Source organism: Cervus elaphus, chromosome 15 (genome assembly GCF_910594005.1).
Source record: "Cervus elaphus chromosome 15, mCerEla1.1, whole genome shotgun sequence".
NCBI lineage: Eukaryota > Metazoa > Chordata > Mammalia > Artiodactyla > Cervidae > Cervus > Cervus elaphus.
This window is the reverse complement of record NC_057829.1, coordinates 65,870,287-65,884,785: the sequence shown is the minus strand read 5'-3', so window position 1 is coordinate 65,884,785 and position 14,499 is coordinate 65,870,287. Positions and strand designations below refer to the sequence as shown.

Below are 14,499 nucleotides of genomic sequence, written 5' to 3'. Positions count from 1 at the left end.
CCCCAGAAAGAAGGACCATGTTTATCCTGTATCTTTCTTAACTTTTGGACAGTAAATTCTACATTTTGAGCATCACAGTTGTTGTGACCTCTTCATTGCAAATTGAAATGAAAGTTGGAAATTGTACTTCCTGTAATTACAGTGACTTGCTGTAGGGGCATGAATTGTAAACTTTTTAGTTCAGTGGAAATATATTGACATTAAGTCACTTGGTGAACCATAGAATTATAGTACATTATTATAATAATTGACATTTATTGAGCTTTAACAAAGTTAAGTTCCAGGCTAGTCCAGGAATTTTAACAAAGTTCCAAGGACTATTCTAAGTGCTGTACAGTATTAATTCACATAGTCTTCACATCATCCCTATGAGATTAATGCTATTATTATCCCATTGTATAGATGAGAAAAATGAGGCACTGAAAAGTTAACTGATTTGTCCAGGCTCACACAGTTAGTAAGTAGTAGATGGGGATTGTAATGAATTTTTAAGATTTAAATTGATCGGTTGTTATCATACAGGGTCTTCTATAGTTATTAAAAATAATTACTAAAGATGATAAACTATTTTGTAAATTCTAAAATTAATTTTAAATAAGGGCAAGGTCTATCAACCCAGTGATTCAAGCTCAAAAACAGTTTCTTATTTTTGAATGTCACCTTCCAATCTTTGTCTGCAATGTAATTTTTAAAAAGAGGATGGCCAGAAAAGAATAAAAAAGATGACAGTTTCAGATGCTGTTCCTCTTTTCATGTCTAGATTTTGCACATATTAAGACCCCGACTATATTCTGGAGCTCAGAGCATAGAGCAGTTGATTGTCAGCTATAGGAGGAGAAGGTTCTGAGGTTGTAGTGTGAGGCTACTGATCCAATGCCCTTTTCATTTTGAGACTTTCTTTCTAGAAAGAATTCTTTCTCTCATCTCTGCAGACCTTGTGTGCACTCATTCGAGGAGTCCATCAAAAGAATAAATCTACCTCTGGGTTTGACATTATCAACATGCTGATGGGCTTTGACAAGGCGGAGCTGTGCATGAAGGTGAGGCATAAGCTGCAGATGTGCCTGTGGGTGTCTACTTCTGACAGCTGTTGAGGAATACCATCTGCAGACAGTTAGATGTTCTAGTCATCTAACTCAGATAGACATAAATGATTGAATTGGCCTTGAATTTGGATATTTTTAAAGATTTGGTTTATCCTGAAAATTTGAAATTCAGATTTGTATTGAGGCATCTTTTCCCTGTAGGATAAAGACTGAGAAACTTGTGATTTACATCATGACCATACATTCTTAAAAGCATGTAAGAATTTAAATAGAAGGTAACAAATTAATACACAAGGATATTTTAGTTCTAAACTTTTAAGTTTTCTTATTTAACACTGATTTTACCAGAATTCTCATTTCTACTGTTTGATGCTTTTTGAGAAATAGCATTATCAGTATGTAATTCACATATCATACAGTTCATCCTTTTATGGTGTATAACCAGTAGTTTTTAGTATATTCATGCAGCTGCACAACCATCACCACTGTTAATTCAGAACATTTTCATCACCCCAAAAAGAAAACATGTGCCATTATCAGTCATTCCCTATTTCTTCTTCTCTCCAGCCTCTGGCAACCATTAATATGTTTTATATCTGTATAGGTTCACCTCTACTGTACTTCTCATATAAATGGAATCATATCATATGTAGTCTTTTGTGTCTGGCTTCTCACTCAGCTTAATGTTTTCAAGGTTCATCCATGTTGTACCTTGTACTTCATTCCTTTTTTTGGCTGCTTAGTATTCTACTGTATGAATGTATCATATTATTTTACTTATCCGTTCATCGGTTGATAGACATTTGAGATGTTTCAGCATTTTGGCTGTTATAAATAATGCTGCTATGAAGTGCTTGTAAATGTGGACATATGTTTTTAATCCTCTTAGGTATATACCTAGGAGTAGAATTGCTGGATCATATGGTAATTCTATGCTTAACATTTTGAGGAGATTCCAAACTATTTACCAAAGTGGCGATACCATTTTACATTTTCCCCAGCAGTGTGTGTGTGTGTGTGTGTGTGTGTGTGTGTGTGTGTGAAATGTCTATTCAAATTCTTTTCCCATTTGTAGATTGAATTATTTGTCTTTTTATTGTTGAGTTGTAAGAGTTCTTTACCTACCTATTTTGGGTACAGATCCCATATCAGATACCTGATTTATAGTACTGTCACTATCTTCAGTGAATGTTGTTCATAATATGAACTTTGAAGAACTCGTATTTTCTCATTCACTAAATTTAAAATAAAGAAATCTCTGTGCCAAAGAATGGGCTTCCTTAGTGGCTCAGATGGTAAAGAATCCACCTGCAACCCGGAAGACCTGGGTTTGATCCCTGGATTGGGAAGATCCCCTGGAGGAGGGCTTGGCAACCCACTCTAGTGTTCTTGCCTGGAGAATCCCCATGGATGGAGGAGCCTGGCGGACTACAGTCCATAGTGTCACAAAGAGTCAGACACGACTGAGTGACTAAGCACAGCACAGCACATGCAAAAGAATCCTTATAGTGAATAGGTTATTTTTAAAAAGTTACAAATATGCAATTAGGAGTGCACAAAGATTTAGTACCTGGAGTCATTTTTTTTTTTTAAATTTTTTTGGCCATACTGCATGGCATGTGGGATCTTAGTTCCTTGTTTAGGGATTGAACCCTTGTCTCCTGCATTGGAAGTGTGGAGTCTTAACCACTGGACTGCCAGGAAATTCCCTGCCTTCATTCTTTTGACAAACATTTGTTAGGCTCCTATGTGCTAGGCACTGGGGATACAGAGGCAAATCAGACATGGCAACCACCCTCAGAAAACTGATAGGTCAGTCTTCATTTTTCTCCCTTCCTCCAGACCTAACATCTTTAAATCTGTCATCCATACTGACACCAGAGTGATGTATCTTAACACTCAAATCTTGGTTAAAACCCTTCATTAGTTTCCTGTCACTGAAAGGATAAAGACCAAACTTCCTCATTAGCCTTATATAACTTTTGTGATCTTCTTTCTATTTATTTCTCAAATTGCATCTCTCATCACTGTGCCTCACCTTTCCATAATAACAAACTGTATTCTAGCTGCACACCCAGGACTGTTTTCATTCCTTGTGTGTCTTTGATCATGCCGATGTCTGTCTAGAATTCCTTTCCTTCTGAAGTTTTAATTAATTCCTACTGATTTTTCAAAGTACAACCTGTCCCTTAGGAGTCCTGGAATAGGTAACGTCACAGCTAATTCCTTTCCTCCATATGTATTTCTGTCATAGTAATCATTAAGTTAAAACTGTTTACTTATTTTTCTCTCCTGTTAGACTAAAAACGCCTTGAGAGCAAAGGTCGTTGTCTTATTTTTTAGTTTTCTTTGAAAACATTAAATTTGGCACATAGAATTTACATATTTGTTGAATTGAAGTAGCTTATTTTGAATATTCACTCAACCTTCCAGCATGCTAAATCTGTATTCTCCATTCATTTTCCTCCTTTATTTAATGAAAAAATTTCTTTTTTTCTTCTTTCTTTTGTAGTATCTAAGGGTTTCATCTTTTGACTATATTTGGTATGACAGCTGATTGTTAGTACAAGTGATAAGCTCTGATCATTTTGTTTAGTAGACTCGACCAGGGTGAATATGGGCCAACTTTGTTGGATAGTGCACGTGGCCAGTGAATAGCTAGTAGTGATGTTATCTTTTTGTTATTTGTTCAGTGTGCCTGCATCAAGTGATACGCTTTCTTTATCAAATAATGAAACATGCTTACTTATTTAACTATCTTTATTAACCTTTAACTTAACCATTTATTTTTTAAAATTTATTTAATAGAATTTAATTTTATTTAGGTTATTACTTACTGTTTTTAGTTTGTAGATATATTATTTAATCATTATTAATCTTTGAAAAATTTACTTCATTCTTATCTAAAGGTTTATATGAGGGTGATAGGCTGCAAGCATTCATTTGGTAGAATAGTGAATTCTTTGTTATTCTGTGCAGTTGTCCTAAAGCTTTTTCCTCAAAATAGCTAGACTTAGAAGTCTTCCTTTTCTTCATCTAATCGTGCAAGGCCTAGGCCTCAGGCAACGATATGGTTGCTTTATTTAATGTTTCTTACTTTACCCTGCGTAACATAACCCAGAGTATGGGAAAGACACGGTGGAAATGTTATTTGTTATGGTTTAATACTTAATGGGTCTCTTTCTCAGAATCTCATGGAGAGTTTGGATTCATTGCTCTGTGCAGAAGGTTCTGAAAGTCTGAAGAGCTTATGTCTGAAACTTCTCCTCTGCTTAGTGACAGTAAGTGACCCATCTATATGTTTCTTTGTCAAGGGTGTGAATTGACAACAGGGGCAAATTTGAAATCTTGAGGCCAAAGTTAGAAAGGAAAAGAGAAAAATCTTTACTGGACCTTTACATCACTCTGCTGTGTTTGTGTAGAAGGAAGTTAGTTGTATGGACTTCTTCTTCCTAAAAGTTGCTCGTTGGAGAAACTGATGACATTTTTAACCTGTACCAGTCCTGGAGAAGTGCTCTCTTCTCTGTTGTCAGATTTTGACCTTCTCATCAGGTCTCATTTGGAAATACTTTTTGTGATGCTGAATATTTTTATTTGTTCTGACCTTGATTTTATACCTGGAAGCTGGATTGTACCTTCTAGGATGTTATTCTTTAATTTTAGGTGGTTTCCTTTCCCTGCAATCTCTTGAAGACTTGTGGATCATAAAGTACTTCCTGTGCATTTGGGGAATGAAACCCAAGAAACTTAAGCAAATGCTTGTGTGAGGGTATAAGAGAAACAATGAGAAGGTCAAAAATTTAGGAAGTTTTAATTTGCTAATTTGTTACCCTTCTAGTGTCTTATCTCTTCAGGCTCTCGTGGCTTTGGGGATGCTAATGAAAGATCTACTAAGTATTTGGTAGAATGTTTTAACATTTCTGTTTGTGTTAGATACTAGGTGAGGAGATATACCTGAGATATCAGTGTCTTAGTATAGATTTTAAATAACCTTTTATTGTATTCAGGTGACAGATAACATCAGCCAGAACACTATCTTGGAATATGTAATGATCAACAGCATATTTGAAGCAATTTTACAGGTAGGTCAGTTCCCTTGTTGCCTTTTTCTTTTTTGGATAAATTGCCTCCTCAAGCACTCTCACTGTTGGTGGTTCTGGTTACAGATACTCTCCCACCCGCCGAGTCGTAGGGAACATGGGTATGATGCTGTTGTCCTCTTGGCTTTGCTAGTGAACTACAGAAAATATGAGGTAAGTGAGTCTCTTAATGGACAGCTGCTGTTTTTCTATAATCTTCCTAAATGTGACCATTCCTAGTAATTTTGTTTAATGTAGAAGACATTTTCTTGGTAAATGGTATATAGATTAATTTTGATAAATTCTAAAAGTCATATGTTAGACTCCTAGGGTAGAGGTTATAGCTGTTTAAAGGAATCCTGTGGTGTAACTTCTAATAAAGTGAGTAAATCTTTCTTAATGTAGTGGTTCCCAAACCCAGCTTATCATTAGAATCACCAGGATTTTTTTTTAAAAAGAAGATGTTTCTGGGTCATACTCTTTATTTGTTTAGCCATATTATATGGCATGCAGGATCTTAGTTCCCCAACCAAGGATCAAACCCATGCCCCCACCCAGTGGAAGTGTAGAGTCTTAACCACTGGTCCACCAGGGGAGTCCCGGGGCCTTACTCTTTGCACACCAAATCAGAATCTCTTAGGGGATGGGACCTTGTTATCTTTTTTTAAAGATCTCCTATTGAGTGTGATGCTCAGGGGATTGCGAACCACTGACCTAATGCATCTGTTTTGAAACATTCAACTTATATATTAGTTTTCCATAATGTACTCAGTTGACTTGTATAAATATCACTGTTGATCTGGGGACTCTTTTTGATTTTGATGGAAGTTGAAGACAGAGCCTTATCCATATTAATTCTGGAGTTCTTTTTGCATTTGAATTAGGGACAGATTTATAGATTTTGAGATAAAGAGCTGAACTCAAAGATTTATACTTGGGTTGGTCATCCACTTGATTCTCCTCAAAAGGTAGAATACACTGAAAAGAAAGGGGGCCACTTAGGGAAGGCCAGAACCTCATTGGGGGTTGCTTTGCAGGGAGTACTTGGTACTGGGTCCTGGACACTAGGACTGCTTTACTGAAGCCAGAAATCAGAAGCTACATTGAGGCAACTTGACTTTCTTTAATAAGTAGCAATACTATGACATTCTCATTCCCTGGTGGCTGAGAAGGTAAAGCATCTGCCTTCAATGTGGGAGACCTGGGTTGGATCCCTGGGTGGGGAAGATGCCCTGGAGAAGGAAATGGCAACCCACTCCAGTATTCTTGCCTGGAAAACCCCATGGATGGAGAAGCCTGGTGGGCTACAGTCCATGGAGTCACAAAGAGTCGGACATGACTGAGCAACTTCACTTTTACTTTCTTTCAATACTGTGACAGATGGGCCAACTGGAGGGAATATTTTCATTTTTGAGCTTCTGGATCTTCACTTAGTGATTTTTGATATGATTAGTAACCATGTTAAAAGTGATGGGTAACATAAAATATGGAGCTTATTCTTACAAAGAGGGATATGAAAGAAAGGATTCTGTGAGAAAGGAGTACTTAAAGAGGGGCTGGAATATGGAGCAGTGTTAATGTGTTATAAACCCCAGGAACTGATTGTTTTCTTTGTCTCAGAGGAACTGATGAATGGTGTACGGAGCTACTAATAAATAAGTAATTTATCACCAACACCTGTTTTGCTGGTGATCTGGAAGGGCCAGCATGGTAGCCATTTTGATCTCTGTCATGTGTAATTGCCTCTGGGGCCTTATTACAATAGCAAGAAAAATAGCTGAGAAAAAATGCTGAAGGTAGTTAAAGAGAGTTGAGTTATGTGTGATATTAAAGCCCCATCATCAGTAATGAATATTTTCAGAACATTCTGCTGGATGCAGGCCACTCTGAGACAGTGGCTTGGTTTCTCTGAATGTGAACAGAAACCTGGTTCAGCCCAGTAAGACTTTCTGAAATGTCAGCCTGAAAAATTGGACATGGCCGTGGAGCTGGAGAAAATCATATTTCTAGAGTGAGGTATGCATCTCTGGTCTGTCAGAAACCCCAGAAGAATTAATATAGTAGGCGAGGGCAAGCTGGTAGGCATAATTTATCTGGGCTTTGCAGCTTTTGATATAAGTCACTCACCAGAAACCATTAAGGAAACCTGGTGACCATGGAGCAGGAACGTTTTTGACAGGAATGTGAGGAATTTCTAGATGAACACAGCAAAACCGAAAGCTGGAGAAGTTTTATGCAAAATCCAAGAGGGTGTGCTTGGGAGAACAACATTTTAGTTACCACCACATTTGGTCCCATGACCAATGGGGTAAGTTGTAACCTTTCCAGAAAGGTGCAGAGGGTGCCAGAGAGGCTCCGTGTCCAGCTAAACACAGAGAAGGCAAATTAGGTGTTGAACTTAAGGAATGAAAGTAGTTCTTCCTCACTTCATTTTAGTCATTTAATCTCAAGAGATTACAAGATGCGGCCGGTGGCGGGGGTGGGGTGGGGGAAGATCTAGGGAAGCGCAATGAAATTTGTTAAGTATGGTTTAGATCAAATAAATGCTGGACTCTACTAGAGTGATTCTGTGAAGTTTGTAATTCTGACTTGCTGATGAAAAGTAGATTGTCTTGAGTTTTAAAACATGACCAGCAGAATAGGTAGTGTTAAGGAAAATCAGTGTCTGCTGGGATAGAAATTTTCACAGCTTTAAGATCTTGGCCTTCTGGGTTGGCTAAGTCTTCTGAAATGAAGTGACTCAGCCCCCAACTGCTGCCCTGAACATGATGTTTCCTAGATATTACAAAATTGTTTATTATGTCTGGTTTTGAGTTGTTCTTTCTCTTTTTTCCTTATAGAGCTTGTTTTGAATGTGATAAAAATGTCAGGAGAAAAAAATATAACTACCAATAATTGAGCCCTTATTATATGCCAGATACTGTGCTGAAGATTTAACTTGATTTAAATTTCATAGCAGCCCCAAGGAAAGAAATATTATTCCCCACTTTACAGATGAAGAAAATTGAGCTTAGGTTTATTAACGTGCCTACCTCGTCACAATTAATAAGTGGAGGAGCTGGAACTTAAACCTTTGATTTTAGCCACCTTATCCCTTTTCCTCAACAGTTGCTAATGCAGTGCTTGTTCTTGGTAATCAGGTGGTCCTTATTAGTACCTGAGACAGTCTACTTTTGGGAAGGTGAGTAAGTAGGAGTTTCAAAAATTGTGCTAAGAGACAGTGGCCTGCTTCTTCTACTGTAGATCTCATCGTGATGGCATCTCCAGGTCAGCCCACTGCTGATTTTCATTTCCAAGGATCAGCTTGCTTTGGATCTTATCTGAAGTCTGTTGCATCAGCATTGTTGTTAGAGGAAGAAGCGTTGAGAGCCTTTATCTGTTAGATCAAGTAATGAATGGAGTGGGTTTTACCTCCTTGAATTGGGTTGTAGAAAACCTTATAAACATTCGGCTGTTAAAAATAGCAAAGCAGGGGGGTGGGGGAGAAAAAAAAAAAAATAGCAAAGCTTCTCTTTCTCTATTCCCAACTGACATTAGAAAGATGAACTCAGGAACTTGATTAATAAAGTCTGAGGAGATGGGGGTTAGCCTTTTAGTTGGATTTCCAAGTTTCTCAATGATGTGTTATCTTGGTTGCTGTAAAAGCTGTTAATCTAAGAACTATTGTTCTGGCTTCTCTGGGGTTAGAATTCATGCCTGAGCTGTAGAGGGTCTTTCCTCACATACCGCGTGGGGGATGTTTTCAAGGTGAGCAGGTCATTGGTTCTCATCCCATCGGTAGGAGATGGCCCAGTTGCTTAATGAGTTTAAATATATGTCCATTTCCATATGCTACCCTGCTGAAATTGAATCTGGAAAAACTCAAGAAATCTTCCAGTGCTTTAAGTGATGGGACAATCATTAAATCCCAGTGTCCTGACCAGATTGTAGTTTGGGTAATTACATCTTTCTTTTCAGTTCCCCTGCAGTGTTATTTGGGTATTGGATCCATAAATGGCCTGTCTGGCTGTTAAGCAGCTGCCACTTTCCACCCCCAAGGTGGCTTTGTTTTACGGGTGGGTGAATCAGTCCTTGGATATAGTTTGTGGAATTGTTAGGGAGCCTTTGGAATGAGAGTGTAAGTTAGCAACTTACACATTTGTGCCTTACGTCAGGGGAGCTTTTATGTCCCCCAAATGACAGCTGTCCCTATGGACTCAGTAAATTATTGTCAGGATAGGACAAAGTGAGTGTTGTGGAGTGTTTACTTACTTCTAGAAAGAAGAGGGAAACATGAGAGAAGAGGCAAAGGCCTGAGCTGATTCAGCCTAGAGGAAAATGCAGGTAGAATAGAATTGTGTGTGTGTGTGTGCATGTAAACGTACACATGCTTGGGAGGGATGTGTGTGTGTCTGTCTGTCTCTGCATGCTTGGCGAATGCCCATGCACAGAGAGATTTACTGGAAATGGAGGAAGTCAACTGGCAAGATAGTTGGGCATAGGTATTAGGAACATCACTCTAGAGAGAGCGTCTTGGAAGGATTTTTGTTAACACTTTGTTAAATAACTAATGGGTTCTTAACTAGGTCACACTCACCTGCAGTCTCTCCTTTTGTTTAATAGTCTGTGAATCCTTATATTGTGAAGCTGTCTATTGTGGATGATGAAGCCACCCTCAATGTGAGTATCTGGATTCTTGTGTTTTAATTACTTGCCTTTGTTGGCCTTACTTTAATTGGATATTTAGAACAGAGAGTAGGAAACTATTGTGTTAATTTCATCTGGCTATAAAGAGGGAATAGGTATTTCTTTTTAGAGCATTGTGCTACTATCTATGGTTTTCTATTTTCTCATGGAAAGAAGGTTTGAGGGGATATTTGCTTGCTAATTATGATGAAATGGTCAGTTATACTTCATGTTCTAGTATGCTGAGCTTGATTATCCTACAGAGTCAAGAAGTGACATTTCTAAGAGTAAGATTTAGATGGTATGTCAAATCACTTTAAATATCTTACAGTTATACCTCAATAAAACTGAAATTTTAAAAAAAGGCTTAGATGACTAAATGTTGGGAGATTTCTTGTAGAACTAGTCAGATTATATTTACAGCCTGCCTTGGTGAAGCTGAACTGTGGAGGATGATGTAATATCTGGTACATATATCCTTGGAGGTTTGGAAAATAAAACTTGATCCCTCAATATAGGGAGGAAGAAGATGACCAGGTGTCTGGTTTTATTCTCTTTCCGTCTGCCCTCTTCGTTCTAATTTCTCTTATGAAGGAAAAAAAAAGCACACATGATTCATTCTTATGGCCTTAATTGATCTTTGTGATATGCTTAGCAGGTTCTGGGGGGAAGGTTGATAAGTTACTTTAATATTTATTGGATGCTTCTTTCTGTCACACTGCTGTTTTCCTGTGGTCTGAAAGAGAGTGGCTTGTCTGTATGTACCTTCATTTAAGGTGGACTCATTGTCACTTTTATTGTGGGTTGTTTTTAGAGACATCTGAGAGCTTTTTGTTTAAAGATTCTAACTTAGTCTTCTCTTTTGAGGTGAAAATGACCCCAGTGAAATTGTCAGTGGTCTGGGCTGGTCTGTTTCTACTCTTGCTATTCTATTTTAATTATATCTAGAAACATTAAGTAATGTAATTAGATCAGAAAAATCTTTCCAGAGAAGTTCCTTTTCATCCATTGACAAGTCTCTCAGAATTTCTGTCCTTGTTGCCTACTTTCAGGTAAAACTTGCTGGGTTTGGACCGTCATTAGTGTTTTCCGTGGTCTAGTCATAGCATCACCACCAGGCCCTTATTTCACCTGTGCTGTCTTTTTTCTCTCTAGGGAATGGGGCTTGTGATTGCTCAAGCTTTATCTGAGTACAACAGGTAAGTCCATCTGAATTCAGTTTCATTTGAACTGGTTGAGTCAGGAACAGGTTTGTTAAGAGTTCTTGGGTGAACATCCCTTACCTATCCTAGAAGAGTATTCAGAGGTATAGCTGCTGGCAGATTCATTTGCTCTAGCTTGACTTGATGGCTTTAGCAGGGGTTGCTTCTAACACTAGGAGAAAAGTAGCCACCACATTAGTGTCCATCTTTTGTTTAAGCAACTCTTAACATTAAACATTCTTTTGCAACCTTTGACATTTTATTGCAGAGCATTTTAACAAATTTTCCAGCCACAGGCAGGCTATTCCATTTAGCTCAATGTATCATTTAAACACAGTTCTATGTAAAAAAAGGTTGTGAAGTGGTGCTTTTTTTTTGTATGCTTATAAAAAGGAAGAAAAGAGATAGCGCTGAATTCTCATTTGACAGATATTTCTTTTTTATCAGTAATCAACTGCAGTTTCTCAGAGTCCTGTCTATCTGGGGGCTCTTTTCTTCGAGGCTTGCTTTCCCCCAACCCTTGCTGCGGATAGGGAGGATTTGGTATTCATTGAATGGAAACCAGAATTGTATCTAATCCTGGCAAGGGCCAGGCAGGATCTTTCTTACTCCTTTCCAGACTTTCCTCATGTACAATTGGGTGTTGGAATTTCAAATCTGTCCCATCTCCACAAATAGTTGAGCTCACAGATTCCCCTCCTTTTCCTTCAAAAACAAACAAGATTTTCACTGTTACAGCCTTAATTTTACTGCCACACTTTTCAAGTAATAGTCTGTTTGGGAAATAACTGGATCAGCCATATGTTAGAGCATTTCACACTTTTGCAGCTTGCTTTCTAAGTCTCTCCGGAAGTAGCTGGGCATTTTGGTGTACGCTACCTCAAGAGCAGATGGGTGCCTTTTAGCTTGCTTGCAAGGCAAACTGCAGAGGCTCAGTAGTTAGAACGTTTTTGTTTTCTGGAGTCAGTGAAATTCTGCCAGTGAGCTGCCCTGATTACCTAGTATGCCAAGGACAAAGACATATGTGATAAATAACACTAAAGTTGAATTTAGTTATTTTTGTTCAGGCAGTATAAAGACAAGGAAGAAGAACACCAGAGCGGTTTTTTCTCTGCTTTAACAAATATGGTAAGTCCTACTTGTCTTTTTTTTTTCTCTCCCCTGTTCAAAAATATATGAGATCTTATAGGGTAGACAAGTCTGAACTCAGAAGTTTAGATATTTGAAATAATGATGATTAGGGGAGAGAGGCTGCTCATAGCAGATTTTTTGGAGAACTATATCTCTTCTAGTGATTTCCAAACCCAAGTGAGGCAGGGCAAAGAAGAGCTCTGATTTCTCTGGGGCTGGGTTGTTTTTTTTTTTTTTTCCCAAATTAATTCAGTTTTTTTAAGGCTACAAAAAAAAAAAAAAGGTTCATATTAAGCCAGACTTTTGCTTCCTGAAGAACTGGCTCTGAAAAAAAAAGAACCAGAAAAAAAAAAGACAGTTGGTTCTGTTTGAGGACAGGTATGGAACACAGCATAGAGGGTTTAGATCTGAGTCCAACCATAAGCGATCCTTGGCTGTCTGCTGTGACCCCTTCATCATTTGTAGCTGGTCCTGGAGTTGAGGGATTGGTGCAGTGATCCGAACCACTCATCTTAAAGGTTTAGGATCTGGGCTGAGGGCTCCATGGTTTGGGAAAATTACTGGTTCGGTTTGCAAGACTCTTGAGCAAGGTATCTCAACCTTAGCATGGTAGGTATTTTAGGCCAGATAATCTGGGGCTAATTTTTAAGAGGTAAATCTAAGGTCTCAGAATTTAGACAGATTCAGAAAGTCTGTGTTCTTGGGTATTTAGTATTCAAGTAATCAGCCCTAGGGCAAGACAGATTTTGAGTTCATTGTAAGGAACAACCGGCCCCGCCCCACCCCCACCACCCAAAAGGCAACTTTACCCCTGCAATCTGCCTTATTCATTCTCAGAACCTACTTTCAAGGAAAGGAAATGATAAGCTCTTTAATTCTGAAATACAAATGGGTAGTCCCTCAGATGTCAAAACAATGTGAGGGCTGTATCAGTATTTGATTAGATGCATTAGATATAATCATATTGCTTCCAGGGACCTTTGCCTTTTAGCCAAGAAGAAAAAGTTTTGTACCAAATAAATGGAGCTCCGCCTACATGGATTTGGGCATCAATAAATAGGTGGAAAAGGCAATTTTAGAAGGATGGGCATCTGTCTCTGCCTCTGATATCTCATATATTGGAGGCAACCTATTCCATTTGCTTATTCAACTGTCCTGCCTAGGACACAAACAAAAGATTTCATGATGTGAAAGATGTATAGTAGGTTTCATTTAGACTAGGGGTCCCCAGCTTCTGGGATCTAATGCCTAGTGATCGGAGGTGGAGCTGATACATTAATAATAGAAATGTGCACAATAAATATAATGCACTTGAATCATCCTGAAATCATCCCCCTATCCCCTGGTCTATGGAAAAATTGTCTTCCACGAAACTAGTCCCTGATGCTAAAAAGGTTGCTGACCGTTGATTTAATAGTTCTGGTCTGAAACCCAAATATTCCCCCAAAGACGACTCTGTGCTGGATGAACAGCCTGCTTTCTGTAATGCTTTTTGTGAGTTAGTTTGTTTCGGATAAGCAGCTTCCAGGACAGAGGCAAAGTTATGAGGATGTTTAAGTTATCATTTACTTGTTGTCAGTGGTTACTGAACTAACACATAGGAGACCTGGACAAAAGTACTGGGATGGTTTTTTTAAAGTCCCTTTAAGCAAAGACAGTTTAGGGGAGTTTCATGACTTATGATTCTTTTAAGATCTTCAAAGTGAGCTGGTTTTGTTGTGTGTGACTGGTGGGCCAGGATTCCCTCATGCTGCAGTTTGTTTTTTTCACTGATTAAAGGCTTTGTAGGGCCCAGAGCTCCTCTCACATTTCCCTGCTATAACTCTGCAATTCCCCTTTTCTTCCACAGGTGGGCAGCATGTTCATAGCAGATGCCCATGAGAAAATCTCAGTACAGTAAGTGCCTGACATTCTTGTGCAGTGACTTGAACTTCAGTGTGGACTCTCTTACTGGATATGAAAGTGTGAAACTTTACCCCTGCAGATTCAGACTTTTTTGATGATCTGTCAAATGTTTCTTGAGTTTTAAATAATAATGGAACTTGCATGTATTGAGCTCTAAGAAGTTATAAAACTGTTCCCAGCTATCTCTGAAAGGAAATAAAGAGGGCTTGGTGTCTGAGCCAGTTAATAACTTAACTGGATTGGGGTGAAAAAGTGAAAGGGGGAAATAGTGAAGTAGGTAAGAACAGATCTAAGGAATTAAAGTGCTGACTGTATTTCCTTTATATAAGCCTAAAGAGGAAATAATGGAGCATTAGAAACTCAAAGGGATTTATAATGAGGAGTTGGGGTGAAATCTTATCTTGATGATTATACTCTTTTACCTTCTACCTTCTTCATTATAAGAGACTCTCCAATTTGCTCTCTTTTTCT

The 14,499-nt window shown here is 38.3% G+C and overlaps 1 protein-coding gene across 1 annotated transcript in view; it reads left to right on the top strand.

Annotated features, from left to right (window-relative positions):
- ARMH3 (armadillo like helical domain containing 3) overlaps positions 1-14,499 on the top strand; it is a 171,400-nt gene that overhangs the window by 15,708 nt on the left and 141,193 nt on the right. The window contains exons 5-12 of the mRNA XM_043924866.1: positions 933-1,040; positions 4,235-4,327; positions 5,054-5,128; positions 5,213-5,299; positions 9,728-9,784; positions 10,946-10,989; positions 12,060-12,120; positions 13,973-14,019. Of these exons, the coding sequence (XP_043780801.1) occupies positions 933-1,040; positions 4,235-4,327; positions 5,054-5,128; positions 5,213-5,299; positions 9,728-9,784; positions 10,946-10,989; positions 12,060-12,120; positions 13,973-14,019 (572 nt within the window). The remainder of the gene's footprint in view (positions 1-932; positions 1,041-4,234; positions 4,328-5,053; positions 5,129-5,212; positions 5,300-9,727; positions 9,785-10,945; positions 10,990-12,059; positions 12,121-13,972; positions 14,020-14,499) is intronic.